The sequence below is a fragment of the Populus euphratica genome, unplaced genomic scaffold (genome assembly GCF_000495115.2).
Source record: "Populus euphratica unplaced genomic scaffold, PopEup_1.0 scaffold111.1, whole genome shotgun sequence".
Classification (NCBI taxonomy): Eukaryota; Viridiplantae; Streptophyta; class Magnoliopsida; order Malpighiales; family Salicaceae; genus Populus; species Populus euphratica.
The window spans coordinates 1,315,695-1,337,063 of NW_011499877.1; the positions used below are offsets into that span (position 1 = coordinate 1,315,695).

Consider the following 21,369-nt stretch of genomic DNA (forward strand, 5'->3'; position numbering starts at 1 on the left):
CCAAGACCACTGCCTGACCTCCTAATGGTTCTTTCTGCAGCAGCCACAAAAAGACGAAAACTCTGTTGTTTTTTGAGCTCTTATTTTGGGAAAAAGGAATTCAAATAAACCGTAGAAGAGGGGACAAAAACACGTAAGTGTATACTTACTTCTTTCGGAAAAGAGTGAGCTTCACTACCAAGATACGGTGGAAGTTTTGATTCTCTTTGATAATTCTCTCCAGAAGCTTCTTTCTATTCGAGTGTGCAAAAAAAGGCTGAGACAAGAAATTTAGAGATCATTTCCAGAAAAAAAAACACACAGTGCCTCCTATGAAATTTCTCTTGATGACTCTGTGGGGAGGGAAGGGTGGGTTGAGGACTTGCGAAACACAGAGCCTTTTTAGCTAGACTCCCATGGTAACCTTTAGCTTCTTTTAGCCATAGTCCGTTGCTAAGCCGACATATTACCTGCTCGGTTAGCATTCCAGACAAAACCATTCCAACACTCCACCAATCGATCTGCATCTTTATTGTGTCCTTTAAACTATAAAGCCACTTTTCAGTGGCCCCCCTCAACTTGATTCATCAATGTCCTTTGCCCGTCCAAAATTGGTCGGGATAACCTGCATGACATGACAGCTATAAGTTTCAGGAGCTCAACTTGTACACGCTTTAATGAGTTCACATATTAAAAGATAGAGTAATTAAAAAAGTTCATATATTAAAAGATAAATGAAAAATAATTAAAAATATAGGAACATATTAACTACTCCCAGAACAAATAGAATTCACTAGCCTGTATGTCCATGTTACGCCGCTGATGACCAAAAAGATTTAAACATCAGAAAAGTATACTAATTCGAGGGATTTTTTTTATATTGTTATTAAATTTTAAAATATAGTTATTATGAGTTTCTTTTATTAATATATTTTTTTATTTATCATAGTGAATGCAATGTTTTTAACTAGAATGTTGGTTCTATTAAAAAAAAGCATTTTATGAATGTTACATTATGTTAATAAAAAAATTAAAATAGCATATTCATATTTTATGTATGATTGAAAACTAAAAAATTCATAAATATAATAAATTATATTCAAAATATATTTAAAAATATAAAAATATAAAACAATTTTGAATCAAATTTTCATGAACAATTTATTATTATTTATCATATACATAATAATTAAAAAAATATTATTAAAATTAAAAAAATAATAATATTAAAGAAATATATTAGAACTAAAAAGTAAACAAATCTTATAAAGTGTTTTTGGAGTGAAAAAAACCAAAAAAAATCAATGAAAAAAAAATTAGAAAAAAATCGGTCTAGCATCTTATCCACAGGAGCCAGTGAGATCTGCGCACATGACCCTCATCTATTGATTTTTTTTTTATTAGAAAAATAACATGTTTACCCCTTATTATAGTTTTTTTTTTTTTTTAAGGCGTCAGGTAACATTTCATGCGTCACAATTAAAATAATGTAGGTGGAAACGGTTAAAAAATATATATTAAGATGCTTAACTATTTAAATAAACAGTAAAACAATATATTAAAAAAAAAACCTTCAAATTTTTTAGAGTATTTAAGTAATTACCTCAAAAACAGATTTTTATTTTTGGTTTTGATGGAAGTAAAAAAGAAGTATATAGTAGACAGTTCTACAATAATAATAAGAACCAAAAAACCAATCCAGTCCTCAACCATCTCTGAACCTAGACCTTTGAGGTGCATGATTCTCCACGCTCCACCTTCCAAGAAAATACAGACCTAGGGGCCTCCTTGTGCCTACAATAGAGCAGGAAATTTGGCCATGGCATTGCATTTTATTATATATATATATATATATATATATATGAACCATGGGCAGGACACAAATAAAATCACAGTTGCAAAAATTACCTCTTTATATAAAAATACCAATCATCATAACATGGAAGACATTTCTTGTCCACCCACCATTACACACCAAAATTACATATTTATACCAAAACTTGTCACCCCAAAAATTGAAACCAATGCGGTCCAAACCACTCAAAGATCTCAAATCATTTGAACAAAGATACAAAGAGTCACCCATTCTCTCCCAATCCCCATGCGGTGGTGTAACGATTCTCCTGAAAAAATTGGAGAAAGGTCAATGATACACAATGATGAATGAGTATCAAAAGGCTAATTCGCATTCAAGTGACTATCAAATAATGCCTAATCAAAATGGTGCCCTCTCCCCTATGATACAGTGACCAAATTCAACTCAAGCGGCCTTAAAGCTCCTTGAACAATCTCCTGAACTGTTCTGTTACGTCTACAAACATCAGAAAGCTCCTCAATTGGAGCCATCAGGGTGTTGACATCGATCCCAGACGCTGCAGCGGCCAGTGCCTGACAAAAATTTACTCGTTCCCCTTCTGTGACTGCTGTTGATGGAATTAAAGAAACACTCCCCCTGGCCCACTCCAATGCACTTGCCCCATATGCACGAGTTAGTGCTACTAAAGCATATGTTACCTGCCAAAAAAAAACAAAAGAAGCAGCAGCTTCCTTCAATTTCTGAATTAATACCAAGCAGTAATTTACTCCGACAACTGTCGCCAATAAAAGTTCTGGTCAATAATATGAGCTACCGTTTCTAATCGAGAACTAGGGAGTGCTCCAGTTAATGAGGCAACCAAAATTCTGGTGATAGTGACACCTCGGGGAATGATGACACTGTCTCTGATAGTTAAATATTGTTCTCCCGTGGTAGACTTTGCAAGATCAAAGACATCTGACAAGAAAGTTAATATGGAATTGGAGGCCTCTCTGCAAATATTGAAAAATAAAATAGGTGATGTGAAAAGGCACAATTCACTATGGAAGCATGGAGTTTGAAAAGAATCAAAACTATAAATTTGAGAGGAAGCATGTTTATTTCTAAAGTTTCATAAGCCCTACCCAATTACCAAAAAAAAAACCTGCATGGGACAAGAAAATGCAGAATAAGGAATAATAAAAGGCTAATCTGATACCCAAGGAATGGACTCAGATGCAAGGAGGAAAGCCATGAATACATCACAGACATGATTTGGCACACATAACAATAAATAGCTCCATTTATCACTTAATAATGCAAAAGATGAAACACAGATCAGTTTGTATTCAACATGCAATTGTGATGTCAAAGTATTTTAATCGATTCCGTGCATCTTATGAACCTCCTTGGCACTTGTTATATCACAAGGTAATAGAAATTACACGAATTTATAGTAAAAATATGCTCATCTATTAACATATTTATGCCCTATTGTGTCCAAATTTTCAAAAATTGATGCATCAACATATCAGTTCTGTCATATCCTTTTCACTCTGCCTAATATGCCATGAAATCATTTATTTTCATAGAATGTATCAATTGAAAATCAACACTATCAACATCTCATGCATTGACATATGCATTTAGACATGTGCCTAGATGAAATATTAATTGCAATGGCCAGGTGTTCTCGCACAGATATAGAGTTATACCTGTGTTGTACTGTAATGCCAATCATTGAGCAATCCACTAATGATGGGAATACAGTGGATGGAATAAATACTTGAGGGCAATAGCGAATGCACCTCGATGCCAACAGAAAACAATCATCTGCTATGTCTGGTCTGGCAGTAAAGTCCTGCACAATAAATGCAAAAATGATTCAATGCCACAAGTGCATGCCCTAATAGAAAATTTGATCGACATAAGGAAATGCATTGCTGTGGAACCTTGATATTGGTGAGAAGACATGTTGTGCAGTTGAAGAGGGCTTCAATCAAAATTTTCAAATAGTACGCACATGATGGGTCAGAACCAAATATCTGCATCCCAAGATAATATGACAGTTGATTTTACAATTAAACAGAAATTTAAAAAAATGCAATACATTTAAGGAAGAAAAGACGTGCCTTTATAACTTCACTGGAGAGATAAAGGAAGCATGGCTGGTGGTGCTGCTGGAACAGGCCTTGAATCTCTTCTAGCATATCTCCAATTGTGGTTCCCATGAATCTTCCAGATGTTCTCACCTAAAGAAAACTCAAGTTCATTAATATCTCAGGGTATAGATGATTTCTTACTAAACAAAATCACTAACAAAATACTGCATATTTGTTACTCTTACCAATTAAGTGAAAAATAGAAGTTCACATGTATACTTTATCATTATGAGCACACATCTATAGAGGGGAGTCAGTTGTACATTATACAAAAATATTACCCGACATCATCAGAAAGTGACTTTAACATTAATGAACCAACAAAGCTATTTTTGAGATGGCTTGAAAAAAATAGTTAGACGCTCTTGACAAGGATTATTTTGACAGTTAAATTATAAAAATTGAATTACTTCTCATATCTAGTTTTCTGAAGTTCACGAGTAAAAGAAATGAAGATACAACTAAGCAAACTCACAGCATATTTACAAGCTCGGCAAAGAGACTCCATTGTCTGCATATCCCAAGCACGACTTCAGAAAAGCACAGATCAGATAAGACAGAAAACCAAGATCAGGTAAGACAGAAAACCATGGAATATTTAAACATGAATGCTGCTTTTCTTATAGTACCCCGCATGCACTTACATGTCAAAGATTGCTTTCAAAATTGGCCAAAGTCTTTGAATTGCATCTGCCACAGCTTCTGAGTGATTTACATACCTGAAATTGGTTTTATTTGAAACTTGTGAATATTGATGAGGTAAATTAAACAAAATAAGAGAGGAAGTCAATCAAACCTAAAGATGTATGCTAGTCGATCAATATGAACTGTTAACTCTCGAGCAGGTTTCTTCTCCAATACTTCTGGACCGTGACTAATAATTTCCTGGTTGTTCACATTATGAACTTGCTAAGTATTATCAAACAACAACGGTTCTGAAAAAAATCCATCAGGAATAAAACAACCTAACCTGTAGAGGAGTAACAACTGGCAAGCATAATTTCTCCAACGCCAGCTTTGCCTGGTCAGCTGGAAGTTCTGTAATGACCATGCTGCAAAACAATGCATAAACATCAAAATCAAGTGCTCTGAGCTATTGCACTAATCTCCAGGACTCTCAAATAACAAATATACCTGAAGGCTTCGACCATGTGCAAAGAGTCCTCAGCAGAAACTTTAAAACCACCTCCCTCAATTACAGCACTGTGGTATATGGAAAAGAGCTCGTCAAAATATCCACAAAGCTTTCTCCGGCAATCTACAGTCAACATTTGATCCATGCTTGAGAGAGGATTTTCAAAATACAACACTAAATCACATAATGCAGTATCGATGAGACAATAGAGTGACAGAAAGTAGGATTCACAAGAAAAAGGACAAAATATAACTATCTTCTATGGAGTACAGGGAAAAACCACTAATAGTAGGAGTAAAAATGATAAATACTCACAAGGAAGAACAATAATCATTCATGATTTGGAGGATATAAAGCATGTACTAAAATTTTTAATCTTCTTCATTTTAGTGGTTTTCTCAACTTCATTTTGCATTTTAGCAGTTGACAAGCTAAAAAAGCTAAACATGATTGTTTAGAATTTGCAATCATTCAGTTTCATCTTGCTATTCAAACCATAACTCTAATTCTCTTGGAACACAAAAACACTTGAAGTATAAATAGTTTCCCTCAAATCACAGGTTCAACACTAGAATATCTAGTTGAAAAATAAGAAACAATCATTCATAAGTGATAACCAGCAAAAGATGTATTGGTTCAACTCCTTTAAATTTGATATGGGTTATGTTTAATGCAACCCCCTATTGATGTGTAAATAGAGTGGGATACAAGCCAAGGGTAGAATCCAGGACAGATGGGATAAAAAACCAAAGGCAGAGTCCAGGATGCCTTTAATCAACCTGCAGTTACCATATTCAACATAATCATCCACTTTCTTTAAGGTTTCTTGAAAGTGGAATTTACCTATCATGTACCAGACAGGAACACCCCCATGCCCCCTTCTTTCGTTGTTTTTTTAATATATTATTAATAGTGTCAAGCAACAGCAAGGAGAACAAGCAATTCCTTGAATATCGGCTGATTTTACTTCTTAAAAAGCCTCTAAAGCAGGAAGTTATGAAAAAGACAAAAATAACTTTAGGACCCAACCTTTAGAAGATCCTCAAAACAAGATAGAAACCTTAAAACATGCAGAATCAAAATCCATATGCCTTCATCACCACCTTTCACTAATAAGGTTAACAAACTTCAAAGCATACAATTGGCATTAGTTCATCAAGTATCAAGGGTTTTAATTCCAATGCCATCAACATTCTTTACAGATACAACTAAGACCCATCAAACATGTAGACCTAAAACACAAAGCTTTGTTTAGTAAAGGAGAGAGGATCAGAATATGCTCCGCAGAAATTAGAAGGCAGAGCGTTAGCAGTTGTTATTATATGCACAAGGAACTTGATAACTAAATGTTGCTAACTTACACAGACTTCTCTAAATTCAAATGCTCCTAAAGCCAAAAACAAACAGCGGTGAAAATAATTACTCGACTAAAGAGAACAGTACCATCACAGATGTGTCTGAATGCCACTGCTGCAGCTGCTGCAGAATCTTCTGATTTACTCATGCCACTCAGGAGAACTTTTATAACTGAAGACAATAGAGGAAATCCATCTGATGACGCATCAAGCCATTTTGAATATGCCCCAATCGTTAAGCACACTGAAAATTTTTCCATAACTTAGTAACTTCAGATTTCACATCCAGAGACAACTTGCTTGGTGAGGCCAATGCACTGGAGGTTACGATTTCAAACCAAGTGAATCTGTAACTTGAACAGAGATGGTTCACCATCTCCACTCCACACTAACATCTACAACCACTTGGTAGAAACCATTAAGTTTTTAAAACAAAGAAAATAGAATCTACCAACCATGAAGGTTAATTACCTGTCTGGAGCAATTGGGGCTCATGAGGAGGTTCCAAAAGCAAAGACATAATCTGTTTGAAAAGAATCAGCCAACAAGATTTCTTATGTTCTGAACTAAGACAATCTGAAATCAAGTAAACTATTTACAATCCATAAACTGCTAAATTAAGAATATGGATATAAACAAAGAGTCAATTTCTGGCTATAAGACTAAAGGAGTAATAGGTTTTGTCCATATTATGATTATATATAAATATTATCTATCAACCAAATACAGTGCCAAATGCTGTTCTTCTTTTTCTGCTTTCAAATTCACAACATGAACAATTAATGCACCGATCACAATATTTAAGAGATGCTAAAATTAAGGACCATGGGACAAGCCATGCAACTGCATTACAAAATAAAAGACAAACACAATCAAATAGTAGATATTTGAGAAGTTAAATGATTTCCCAACATAAGAGAGAAACAGCAGCATAGCCACACCTGTAAAATAGAAGAGCCCTCAACATAATACAGTGCAAAAAGCAAAAATCCAAGAAAAAAAGGAATTTCAGAAATATATTACCTTGGGCATTACTTCAGCTTCGACTGTTGACACATAATTTGATATAGCTCTGATGCAAAACAGAGCAGCTTCAGCCGGATGCCATTGATTGTGTCCATTCCCCAAGCAGGTTTGGGCCTTCAACCATACAAAAAGATACATGATTCAAACAGATAAACATAATTAAAAAGGATCATTGAAATATTCCTTGAGGGTAGCATGCAAAAAGATTCTCATATAACCCCCAAAAAAATTAATCCATATAAAGCATGTGCCCTTTTTAGGGAACAAGACTGTTATAGCACAGCATTGCAGCATTGAAGGCAATCTGAGGAAAACACCAGAAGCAACAAGATCTCTATAAATGAGGCTCCAAAAGTTTTAAACACAATGGTAAAATAAAGCGTGGTTATTGAAACACCAGATTTTCTTTGCTGCATTGATGTTGAAAGATATGATCACCAAATGGCTTTTCACAAGATTTCTGTTTAAATCAGCGTTATTTCCATATGAAATAGCTAAATTGGTCTGCAAAATGGAGGGTAATCCTCACCCAATCCAAAGGATTTTCCTCTGGAAGGTTAAATCCCAATCCTTTGCTTTGTAAAAGAACAGTATTGCACTTTGTAAGACAAATAATGTCAACAAATGTCATTATAGTTATCTCTCATTTCCATTTTGAAACTAAAATAATTCTGAATGCAATTGAACCAATTCTTAAACAACCAATTTACTACTCAAAAACTAGTACAAATCAAAGGTTTGGTTTATTTGAAAATTAATTCATAGAAAAAATTACACACAATTCCTGGATGCCACTAAAGCCTCAAGAAAGGATATAGCTTTCATTTGTAATTTGCACGCCCTGTTGGTTAAAATGAAGACTTAAACCTTGGTTTCTGGTTCCCAAACATCTTTCCACAAAACCAAAGAGAATTGTTATGGATCAAAATATAATACACACCTCATAAAGTTTCATGTAAAGAATTCTCAAAGTTGCATCACCGCCTAAAACTGATGCTGCATCAATTAATACATCCATGACAGCTGGAAGGGTCACAGATTTTGTTAGTGTTGTAGAATATTATCTCAGGTCTCATAAAGGTAAAATATGAAACAGACAGATTGAAAAAATAAAAGAGGCATATAACAAACTTAGCAATTGAAAGATACTAGCAACAAAAGTGCAAGCAATGAACAGTTTTAAAACTATAGCAACAGAGGAAAATAATTTATCCAATTGAGTGATGGACAAGCAAACAAGTAAATCCAAATTTTAAACAATTGTTTGATTCGAATCATTGCCAGAAACTCAAACCAAATGCTGGATTGTGCCAAGAAGCGTTCTTTTGATCAAATAAAGTGAAAGTGACTGATCAAAAGTTAAGAGGTTGAACCGTTTCTAAAATTTCAAAAAACAAATAAAAACTTAATTTCTATCATTGAACTCATCACATGTAAGTCTCTCTACCAAACTCATTGGAATCAGCTACATAAACCAGCCACCTTGACAATCTGTTTGGGGCTAACTTCTATTATTACCTCACAATTTCCATCACAGAACACAAAGCCTATTTATGTTTCCTTCAAAACTATCTAAAAGTACATTTTTTCCAATAACATAAATCCAATGCCTCAAGATCATCAATACTAGGAAGTTAGCACTTTTTTTTCACACTTCTTTCAAAATAATTCCTTATCAGTAATCTTGTTAGTCATCTGACAGCATAGCCTAGTCAGAAAGAACAAAGTACGATGAGATTCTTACAGTTTTATACTGTAGTAACCTAAAAGGAACAAGACACTTTTGTCTTAAATAATGGTATTTGGAATATGCTCACAATGAAATACAATCAATATTAAATTGCCTTTACATGCCTTTTGTTTGCTTAATGATTTTTGAAATATTCAAAACAATGCGAAAGTATTCTCCAGAAAGCTTATGACAGGAAAAGCAAAGGAATATCCAATATCAAAGAGCCAATCATTACCATATCTTGTCTGTTTGAATTCCTTGAGATCTTCAACTGACAGGGTTTGATAATCTTGAGGATATTTAACTCGAAAGCTAACCTGTGATGACAAACCATAACTCTTTAAGATCTTTTATGAAACACATAACAATGGAAAATGGTTATTTTTAATGTGCATGCTTTCACTTAATAAAACTATAAACTAATTCTCCCTCCCTTCAGTGAGCAACTACTGCTTAAGAGAAAAAAAGTCAGCCAATAAATGTTCCATTTTTCATAAGCATATATTTATTGGCAGAGACAAACAAAACTTCACAAACAAAAGGAAATTGATGTGAATTTTTGGTAGGCTAATTATGGAAATTGCAAATTCTGCGGTTGGAAGCAAATAAGTACGAAACAAAGATGATAAGAACTCTAATAATTAAGCAACCAAAACCAGGGAGTGCATTATCAAATCATTACTCTTGATTTACACAAAATTAAGCAGAGCATTCATACCATAAGATGGATAAGAACTATAATAACCAAAAGACCAAACATGGGGAGACTAAATACTGCTTTCACTGTAACTGCTGTGCTACATTCTACATTGATAGCTAAAGTGTGAGCAGAGCAGCTTCAGTACCGCATAAATTTCTATGAGCATGCTTTGGCCAAACATCAGCAATGCGTGTGCTTCTCTCCATTAGATACAACGACATAGAAATAAAGTCAGGACATTATGTTGCAAGGCATTAACAAAGCAATCCCATCAAATGGATGCAAATAAGAGTGATACTGACAAATGTGAGCAAACAACAGCAATATCATCCAGAGCAGCCTAGCATTATTTGGAGATAGAATCTTCTAAGGGTTACACTAGTAACCGAAGTTGTTTCCACTTCATGATTGATTTTTGGGATAGAAGCTTCTTATAATATGCAAACATGCACTACTATTTTAAGTTGTTTCACAATTGACAGAACAAATATTGAATTCCTGCACTTACAAAAACACTCACCAGGGACACAAGGGACTCGTAAGCTGAGTGAAAAACTTGCAGCCTCCTACTTCTCTCAACTTCAATGGATACTTCATTTCCAAATGAAGTATAGGAATCCCTGGTAGATTAGAATCATCATATTCAGACTTCCAGTAGAAAAGGACGCAGCTAATGCAGTAAAATTCCATATGGATTCACCTCTTAGTCAAGATATGTTGAAGATTGTGCCAGAAATTAAATGTCATTGAAGCAATGTCATATTCTGGGTGTGAAGCAACTTCTAATAATGCATTTACTATCATCATTGACTCATCAGAACCTGGAAAAAGGGGGGAATTTCCAAAAATGCTAATCAACTGAAAAAGAGAAAGATAACAGTACAAAACTGGCTTCGTTATTCAACCACGAGCACTGTGTTGCTTCAAAGAAAAGTGAACAATAAGAAGCATAACATTTACACCTGAAGGTGAAAAGAACAAACAAAAACTTTGTAATAGTTGCTATAGGTAGGAAAAGTATATACCACTTGCAATCAGCTCGACATACGAATCACCCATGTCTGCAAATAATCTAGCAATGGCCTTCACATCTTCTTCATCCTAAAAGAAACATCATGTTAAAATTACAATATCTGATTTGCCACATGGTTCTTGCTATGTCAATGTACGCAAATATGTTGGAAGAGCAACTCCACTAAAAAATTAGATAATGAAAGGACATAAAATTTCAAGCCTAGAACACCTACATAGTGCAATGGATGATAGAGCATCTCCAATTAAAAAACAAAATGCTAGGGAGGAATTAAAGCACGAATATTATCCTTCAATCGCTGGTATGGGCATGCAGCTCCTTTTAATAAGAAATTTCAGGAGCCGACTTCCACCAAAGGCAAAAAATTAGAACCGAGTCAGCTAATGATTGATTCACACTAACTCACACAGAATTCCTTATTCATTACCATCCAGTGAATGTAAAGCCAATTATCAATTAGAAAATACAGATCATTTTGGCCATCATCTTCATATTATTCCAAACAAAATGAAATATTACATGTGGGGGGCAGTTGGATGCTAATTATCTTAATCTTATTATTCATTTGAATAGCACATGCCTCATTCTGATAGTGGAAATCCCCATCAACTTCAGTCAACAATTGATCTTTTTGAAAAAACACATCAGAGGCATAATTATAAAAATAAAGCATGCAAACAAACAACAAACACACACATATATATCAATTCATGTGTTATATGCAAATTTCCTTTGCATCGTATCATTTCTCTTGCTTAACTGTATATTAACAATAATCTCTATTCCCCTTCCACAATACAGTTTCTTATTTAACAGCACATCCATCATTTCACATAAATCCAAATTTGTCTCATAAATTAATTTATTTTTATCAAATTTGGATGCAGGCTTTGAATAGTTAGTTTTCTTTAAAAGCTGCATAAACTAAATATGAATAACTACTCCATAACCAAGAAATTTTAAAAGCATTTCCATGAAATTCACGGGTAGTCAACCTTGAGGTCTTGAACAATATTTAGAGTGCATAGGCAGCATCACGACTGCAATTCAAGGTCTACCCACCCCAGCAACAAAACAGAGTTAATGAATTCAAATGAACCACACACCATTTTAACAGGGGACCATTGCTTTAAGTTATTGGTTTAGCAGATCTAATATTATACAGTATCATCACTGATTGGGCTACATAACCGCAACAGCAATATGGTACTTTATGAATGCAATACCTTAGAAGAATCTCTGAGTTGCTTCTTTAGACTCATAACTTGAGGCACAATCACTTGAATTAAAGGCATCTGCACGGGAATACCACCAGAGTTTCCAGCTGTTGTGTAATGTATCAATTCCGATATGACTGCAAACGTTTAGGAAAGTGAAAGACTAAGTCTAGGACTCCAAACACACCTACAGATCCTATAGTCCTCTACAAATTACAGCTGTGTTTGACTGCCATCTACACAACGGTTAAGATGAAGACAAGATGTATGATTGACATGCAAAAAGATTTCATTAACAATAACAGCATCTTCTGAAACACCGAGAGGAGGAGGAAATCATTGAATATGTTAATCATCCTACTTTAAGGTGGGTTGGAAAGAAAACGAGATACAGATTTTATACATAAAGTTGTAGATATAGTTCCCAAAATGCATACAAGAATCAAAGATGCAACAGGTTAAATGCAGCAACTTCGTTGTTATGGATCAAGATCAGGATAACATCAAATATATTCCTAAATTTTAAAACTTAACAAAAATGAACAAAAATGATGGATCATCAATATGAAATTACATAAACTGCCAAAATAATTTTGAGCATATATAGCTGGTTTCAACCACGATACCATTTACAACTGCCTCTGAAAGGGTCTCAGAATTCAAACTTGATAGAGCTGTATACACCAATGGATGACAAGCAAGCACAGACCCAGGGATCCTGAACCCAACAGAAGTTAACATAAGAACCACAAAATTTTAGGTGCTCTCGTAAGGCCAAGCTAGAGAAGACCAACATTGGTAATAATATACCAACACCAAGATGGTGCTAACAAACACAAAACCTAGTGATACATCAACATTGGAACAAAGGAAGTCGTTGGCAGCTTGTTAACGGAAAAAACATCACAGGAGGAATGAAAGTAAAAAGAAATAATAAGGACAGAAAGTCCAAGGGATATCATAATTTTTGTTCCTCTCGTTTGGATTTGATTGAAAATGGGGGAAGAGGAAGTCAGAAAATGACTTTTTGTTATTTGGAACTAAAACTCTGAGCGAAGGCAAGGAGCTAAAATTTTGAATTTCAAAAATACTTCTTCACAGTTCATCAATTGATAAGAGATGAATGAAAGATGATTTTGAATGTGATACTCTAATTCTACAACTTTTTGAAGGTGCATACATAACAAAAATCCAAGCTCCATAAACTCTTTCCCTACTTTCTTCCCATTTTGGAGACATTGATTGATGTGGCCCTGGGCTAAATTTTTCACCCCTGCTCTCTCCTAAAAGACAATTGGATTCCTCCCTCAATTTCATCTCTTTTAACATAAGGTGATTTTGCAGGCTACTTGCAGCGTATGACCTCATATGAAAGCAAAATGGCTTAATGTGCATAAAGTTTTCTGGGACATCAAGATGAGGATGTTCTCTTCTTTTCTCATAATAAAAAATAAAATAAAAAGAAAAGACAAGGATGATTTTCCAGGTCGACAATATGACATTATAGAAATAATTCGACCACTAGATCCAACTCTTGCTAGAATTTTCTACATCATCATCTCCTGTCAAGCACCACTTTAAACTACCAATCAGGTTTCACAATACAATTTCCCACTACTTCAAATCAATAACAAGATTGCTTAACCAAGCATATGCATGGCCAAGAATATAAATAAAAGGAAATGCATACCCATGCCTTAGTCGAATCCAAGAAGAAAATGCCTCAAGAACCTGATGAAAGGAGGACAAAATGAACCCATTTAATGCACCATTTAGAGCAGATCTTTTACATCCCATTAACATACTGAAAATTGCTAACAGGTAAAAAAAACTAGATAAGAAACATGCTAATGACAACACGGAAAGGGGAGAAAAGTCTTTTTCTGCTCTTTTAGGTCCGCTCTTAGAAGCTTATCAGGCATGCTTCTACAAGGAACAAAACAAAATCATATGGCCCAGTACAGACAGAATAACAACTTGGAATACACTAAAAATTACTGATTAATAATTGAAAATCAAACTGAAAAGTCTCGGAGATGATGTAATGATCTTGTCAGAAATGAGGTCATGTGTGTTGGAATGAATGAAAACTGATTTCCAAAGTTTGATGTTTACAATTCCATGGGATACAAAATTATTCGCAATAATGTTCCCTATACAAATAACAAGGTCAATCGTGGACAAGAAACCATTTATATCTCACCCATTGTATATCCAATCTTCATGAAAAAAGCATTGTATATCCCATCTTCATGAAAAAAGAAATAAAGAAATTTTAAATTTAAAAAAAAAAAAAGAAGAAGCAAATGTAACATCTTATTTGCACCAATGCATGGTGGTTAAATGGGGAGGCACAACAGATGTGCTATGCTATCAAAAACATCCCCAATTAAACTGAAGGGTAAGTTTTAGCCCCTCCCTCGGTCCTTAATTAACTTTCCTCTACAGGTTACAAAACACGTATACAGTTATTTATAATTTGTTTCTTTAAGTTAGATAAAGAGTATAACCTTTTCCTAAACTTCTAGAACATTAAAACATCTACTATTTAAATGAAAAATTTTCATTCTTCTAATTTTAAATTTAAATTGAAACATTTACACAACTTAAGGAATATAAAATTACAAGTAGACAGGAAATACTCCGAGGTAGTGAACACTGGATGGTAAAGAAACACAAAATATACATAAAATGAACATAATTGAGATGTGGATGTTAAGATGGATGTGTGAAAACTAGAGAATGGAATAGGTTCAAAGACAAGTGCATTATGGGAAGGTGAAAGTGGCACCTATTAAGGATAAGGGAGGTCTTTCTGGTATACCTCTCCCCTTCCTCTCTTGGAACATCAATTCCATTGCTCTTCCTAACTAGTGCATCTATAGGCAAACTACAGAATGAAACTGATTAAACACTTTTGCACATACATATCAGCAGAAACTTGGTACCATCACCCATCACAAGAAACCCAAAAAAAAAAAAAAAAGTAAGCTCATAAAAATCGGTCCAATTTTGATTTAAATTCTTGATTTCACATCAATACTTGATTCCATCAGAAAGAATTTGCAAGCATGCCTATCAAAAAAATATGAACTTAAGAGGAACCATAAATGAGCAATGCACTTATCCAAAACAGTACCTGACAAGGACGAATTCGCATTATACAATTTGTGTGTCACTTAATTGAAGTAGATGGGAAGAGAACATCATGAGGACAATTCTCACCTGCTCCTTTAGCTCACTTATTTTCAAGCAAGCTGTTAAAATATTAAGAGCGATCTCTATTTGAGAAGTGAGTTCGTTCTCGAATTGGCGGCGTCTTTCCGGACGAGCAGCTATCTTGTAGTTGAATACTTCCTGGAATGAATGAAAACAAAAACAGGTAACAAGAGGTTCAGCAATGCAATAAATTGCTAAGTCCTATTTTCCCACAAGCTAGGTAATTACAACTATTCAAAAAAGATGTACACAATAACCATGTTTTCATTTTTTGTTAAGAGTAATACAGAATCCCTCTCCCAATCACAAGGAAGAGCCTAAAGATTCACCAAACAACAAAGAGATATGGTGCATTAAAGCAGAACAGTATCCCTCCAGGAAGAAGAAAGCTATGCTTCTAAAATTATAACTAGCCAGACATGGAGGTGTGTAGACTGCAATGCTTTACCTTGCAAATCTACCTTTTTCCTCTCTTAAAATATTGTCAATTCCAATAGAAGGAATGGAAATTGAAGACAAACACATATCCTTTCTCTTGTCTCTTTTCTTGAGCTTGACTCAAATGGTTATGGGTAGGCAAGGCTGCCATGGATCAAGAAATCCCAACTCTTCTCCCTTTCCATCTCCCTTGGTATTCATTGTTATGTAGAAGCAAAGACTTAGAAGATTACTTGTCATTTATCTTCTTCTTTTTCTTTATTCTTTTTTGCATAGATTTTAATTGTAAGTAGTTAGATACTCTCTCTTTCTCTCTGATGTGCGTCATGTCAAGTTGATATGGGTAGTTTTGGGGTGAAATCCTGAGTCTGAGAAACTATGAGTGCCATTATGCGTCCTTGAAGCACAGATAAGAAAATAAGATAAATACAAAAATGTAACTAGAATACCTCTGGTAAAACTGTAAGCAACTCCAGAAATCCTGGTATATATTCTGGATGCGAAGTCATCTCATCATTGAGCCAATTTACAATACCACCATCCCCCCAATCCTCAGGAGGAACTTGTACAGCCAAGGCAGCCACAGCAATGCTAATCTACAAGACAAATAAATGAACTCCATATCATCTTGGCATCAAAATGTAACATTACAAGGGCATATGTAGAACTTTCATAATAATACCTGAGTCCTCACTTTTGGGGGGCCTCTGTGAAATTTTTTTAACAAGGTCTGCACTTAGATTCCATAGACAATATAAGCAAACAGTTAAAAATATGTCAGCATGAGCATGCATTATGCACAAAACAATGAAAATCATTTCATCTGAAATGTGGAACTTAAATGCTAATTTACATATTACAGGAGTCAAAAAACAAATCTGAATCTGATATTCAAGAAGAGAAACGGACAGATTACCAAAACCTACTCAGTGTATCTAATTACTTTTCTAACAAATAAATTCAAATTACCGTCTTCTTTTGCATGTGAATGAAAACCAAGTTTCCCCTTGTAAAGTGCAGCTTTCAAACTAACTGACAGAAAAGGTGAACAACCCCTGTACTAATTTAGCTCTCCTCAAACTAATTATAGTTTTCTTAAGCTTGTGGTCGAGTGTCTCAAGTCATCTTCACACACTTCTTGACAAGTACTAAAAAGCACTACAGTAATCAATATCAGAACATTACCCTCTTTCATGCAACATTCAGAAAAGAAATGACTACACTCCTGCTGTAGAGAAACTACCATAGTTAGTTTCAAAGGCTTGCACATTAGGTCAAAGTGCATTAATAATTGACAAGAAACGAAAACCAACTTTTGTCAGTAATGAGAAGAATGTAGAAAGCCAACTCACATTTAAGGAACTACGCAATGGTCGAAAGGCTTCAGAGGGCAGTTCTTCAAAATCTCGTTGTACCTAACATCAAATACAAAATGGATTAAGGTAATGTTCATAAGAAATTGAGCATACAATTAAACTTTGTGAATTAAATGAATATCGAAGTTACCTTGCTTCTAAGAGTTTGAGAACAAAATATTAAGGTTTCCAAATTGCTAGTGGCATCGTGAAGCAAATTATCAGCAACCTAAATGAAAAAAAAGACACTGATTAATATATAATGAAACAAAAGGAAATAAACTAATTTAAACAGGTGGGGATTAAAAAAAAAGCTGATAATTATAAAATTTCTAACAAACTGAAAACACAATAATTAATCTACAATGAATTGAAAAGACATAAATTAACTTGGGTTGGATTCTGGACAAAAAATGGTATTAACTGTAAAATTCCAAATAGAATAATTGCAACATAACATAGCTTCCAAAAATCCAAAGAAAAATGACTAATAGAATAACAAGTACAGCAAGCTTTACAGCCAAAGTGGAAAGCGGAAACCAGACAGTTGGTAAAAGTATTGAGAATAAATTAGGATATAGACTTCAATATTTATTCCAACACTATTAAGCAAAGAGCGAACTTGCTATGATAATAACTTGAGGATCTATAAAATTAATATTCATGTAATGTAATCTATATGAGACAGATCTTTGGTATATATTCCGACTTCCTTGAAGAAAACTGAAAGAAACAGTACAAAGTTTCTAAGCAAGCCAAGCCCAAAACCACCCAACTAATAAAAGCCAGAAACTAAGCCCTAATCTCTTATCCTCGTTACAGAAATTTGCAAAAGCAAACAGATAACAGTTTTGAAATTAAATATGAAAAAAAAATACCAGAACAAAATGATTGTCCCTTCTCAACAAAATCTTATGGCAACAACCTCTACCTCAAACCAGTTTTATGTACCAAATCTACATTCTGTAACTGTAGCCATATGTCATTCATCACATCCTAAAATCCCCTTCTCGTGTTAGAAACATTTCTATCCTATTTTCTGCTCTAATGCAGAAACAAAAAGGGTCATATTTCTTCTAGATGGTAAAAATAACTCTAATTCGGAAAGTGAAGAAAAAAAAAAGACGAAGAAAAAGGTAACTAGGTTAGCAATGAGATCCAAAAATCGAAACTTATACTTCTAATTTCTCCTAATTCCAACGTTTCTCGATAATTGAATAACGTTCCAATATATAAAAAAAAAACAAAAAAAAAAACTAATACTACAATCAACTCCTTCCACTGTACACGAAACAATTAAGCACACACAGCACTCAAATTCCAAACAAATTCAACACTATAAATTGTAAGAATTTATATAAAACGGAGCTGAGAAAATATTAAAAATCCAGCTCTGTGAATCTGGTAACTACTTCACAAACCTAATTGATAAATCCATTCATAAAAGAAGAGGAAAAATGAAAGCAATAAAAAGTACCTGCCAGGCATCGATTGTGCGTTGAAAGTTTTGTAGCCATCGATCGGCTTCCATACGAAACACATCGTCTGGATGATGGTACAGCGCATTTAGAGCTTCTTTCACTGAATTTTGAAGCTCCATTTCTCAAAACAAAACAAAAACTTCACAGAGAAATCAAACGTTTAATTTATAATAATAACAATAAAGAGAAAGAGAGCTTCGTTTATTTATTATTTATTTTTCTGATAAAATGCGGGGGGTTTTGGCGCCCCGTCAATAGAAGATTTATGGGTTTTGGGATTTTTTATCAGAGTAGTAGAGTTAGAGTTTTTGGGCCGTCTGATTTACTTGATGCAATTTAAAAATGGTCAATGACTTGTCAACGATCATAATGGATGATCCATTCGTACACGTGGCGGGTGACTATACGGATTATTATTGCTAGGGACCCACGAAACAGATTGTCAAATGAGGAAAGCTTGAGCGGATAGAGATGGGCGGACATGTGACACGTCTTGCACGCATTTTCTCGAGCTGGTTTATTTTTGTATTTTAAAATTATTTTAAAGAAATTAAAAAATTTTATTTTAAATTATTTTTTATTTTTAGATTATTTTTATATATAAATCTTAAAAAATAAAAAAATTATTTCAATATATTTTTATATAAAAAATATTTTAACAAATCTTTAATCTATAATGATTTATGATGTTTGGAATAAGTTAGTTATTTAGGATTATAATTAAAAAAAATATTTTAAAAAAATAAAAATTCAAAGAATGCCATTTATTATTGGGTCTGATATTAAATCAAATAAAAATAATAAATATTAAGAAATATCATTTTAAAAAATATAATCTGTTATTGAAGTTTTTTTCTTGTAATATTTTTTTAATATTTATTTATTTTAATATTACGTATTAAAATCATGATCCACAGAGTTCACAAAGAAGAGTAAAGACAAAAGGTGAAAACCAAGACTTCTGGTGTGGTGGAAATACTAGGTGGATCCTCCTAGTATTACTTTAATATTATTTTAGCTACTTTAATATTACTTATTAAAATCATGATTCACAGACACATAGAAAAGCAAAGACAAAAGCGAACCACCACTGCTGGTGGTGATGGAAATACCATGGGATGTTTGATTATGCGATTAAAATATTATTTATCTAAAATTTATATATTTAAAAAAATTAATTAATTTAAATATTACTAGACGCACACTTAATATTAGACTGCTTGTGTAATTATTTTAATTATATTACGTGCTTCTTTCTACCTGTAATTGGCCAGTTTTTCCAATTAAGAGAGACAAAATGAAGGTAAGAAACACACCGGATGATATGACACTAATTAATTGCAATTAATCCCAGTCAAATTAAAGTGTTAACTCGCTAATAAAATATTTTTTATTCAACGTAAAGGTATCAACAGATTTATAGTCAATCAAAATTAAAAAAAAAATCTGATATTTTTAAAGGTGTGTCTCCACATCAATTTTAGTGTGTTCAAATAAAATTTAATAAATTATTGTTATAATTTGTTTTTAAAAAGTGGTCAACAAACATATTTGAAACATGATAAAAAATTTAAGTTTGAATAGAAATACTTTAATATAGAATATTAATATATTTTAAAATAAATTATAAAAAATAAAAAATTCATCTAAAAAAATTCTTAACTGTTATGTATTTTCAAAACTAAAACCTCAATCCTACATTAAAAAAATTAAAAAATTTTTCTTTATAGCTTATATTACGCAATGGAAAGTTAAAAACTTAAAATTTAATTTACAAGTGTTTACAAGCTTAAAACTTTAAAATAAGAGAGGTCTTAGGCTAAGTACATTTTGTACCAGTGTTTTACTTGGCACAACATTGGCCTAGTTTAAGGAATTCATCCTCCAAGCCATTTTAAATAGTATTCTTGCTCTTTAATCTAGGTATACCCTCTTCTCCATGTCTTTAGTTCAAGCTTTGGCTTTAAATGCAAGCTACCATTTGGATAACCCTTATAATATTTCAGAGTAATGACGTTATCCCTTTTATGCATGATCTTGAGATATTAACATGGTATTATTACATGAAATAAAATATTAAAAATTATCATTTTAAATTGTCCTGGGTCTACTGATTATATGAGACTAATCCTTCAGTTTTATAAGATATTGTGGCTTTTTTTTTATTTGTTCCACTTATATAATGTCATTTATATTTTTTTAAAAAAGTATTTTGATTTTATGACAAAATGTTCTAAATAGTAAAAAACAGACTCAAAAAGATTTTAGTCTTATTGTTTTAATTTTTTATATTGAATGCCTTTATGTGCATGACATTAGCCTTACTTAATGAAGGCTACTCTTGGTGGTTTGGATGTTGAAGCTACTTTTTAGTATTCATATTCATAATTAGCCTTACTTAATGAAGGCTACTCTTGATGGTTTGGATGTTGAATGTACTTTTAAGTATTCATATTCATAAGGTTTTGACATTATGGCTAGATCTTATACTTGATATTTATTATAATTGATTGTGTTGATATATTTATGTATTATTCATTATCTTATTCTGGTTTGTTTTTCAAATCAGCCATAAGATCAATTAAATTAAGTCTCTTAAAAGATCTATTTTTCACCAAATCCTATTTGTTAGCCTTATGACTACTATGATGATTTAATGTTGTTTTTTATAATGTTTTGATGATAACATAAATATTTATCATTGATGTTATTCATTAATATATATGTTATATGTCAATATTG

At 33.2% G+C, this 21,369-nt stretch overlaps 1 protein-coding gene across 1 annotated transcript; it reads right to left on the reverse strand.

Moving 5' to 3' along the window:
* Positions 1 to 1,868: 1,868 nt before the first annotated feature.
* LOC105128619 (transportin-3-like) lies at positions 1,869 to 18,920 on the reverse strand. The gene is made up of 27 exons (XM_011030368.1): positions 18,624 to 18,920; positions 17,298 to 17,375; positions 17,144 to 17,206; positions 16,474 to 16,521; positions 16,241 to 16,387; positions 15,360 to 15,491; positions 13,825 to 13,865; positions 12,761 to 12,852; positions 12,144 to 12,271; positions 10,910 to 10,985; positions 10,585 to 10,705; positions 10,405 to 10,504; positions 9,420 to 9,501; positions 8,393 to 8,475; positions 7,450 to 7,566; positions 6,898 to 6,949; positions 6,515 to 6,670; positions 5,071 to 5,194; positions 4,907 to 4,988; positions 4,733 to 4,821; positions 4,581 to 4,655; positions 4,412 to 4,466; positions 3,907 to 4,026; positions 3,727 to 3,819; positions 3,490 to 3,635; positions 2,610 to 2,787; positions 1,869 to 2,493 (listed from the first exon to the last, which is right to left on the reverse strand). Exons 1-27 carry the CDS (start codon positions 18,744 to 18,746, stop codon positions 2,215 to 2,217), a joined length of 2,880 nt encoding a protein of 959 aa, XP_011028670.1. The 5' UTR covers positions 18,747 to 18,920; the 3' UTR covers positions 1,869 to 2,214.
* Positions 18,921 to 21,369: the final 2,449 nt, after the last annotated feature.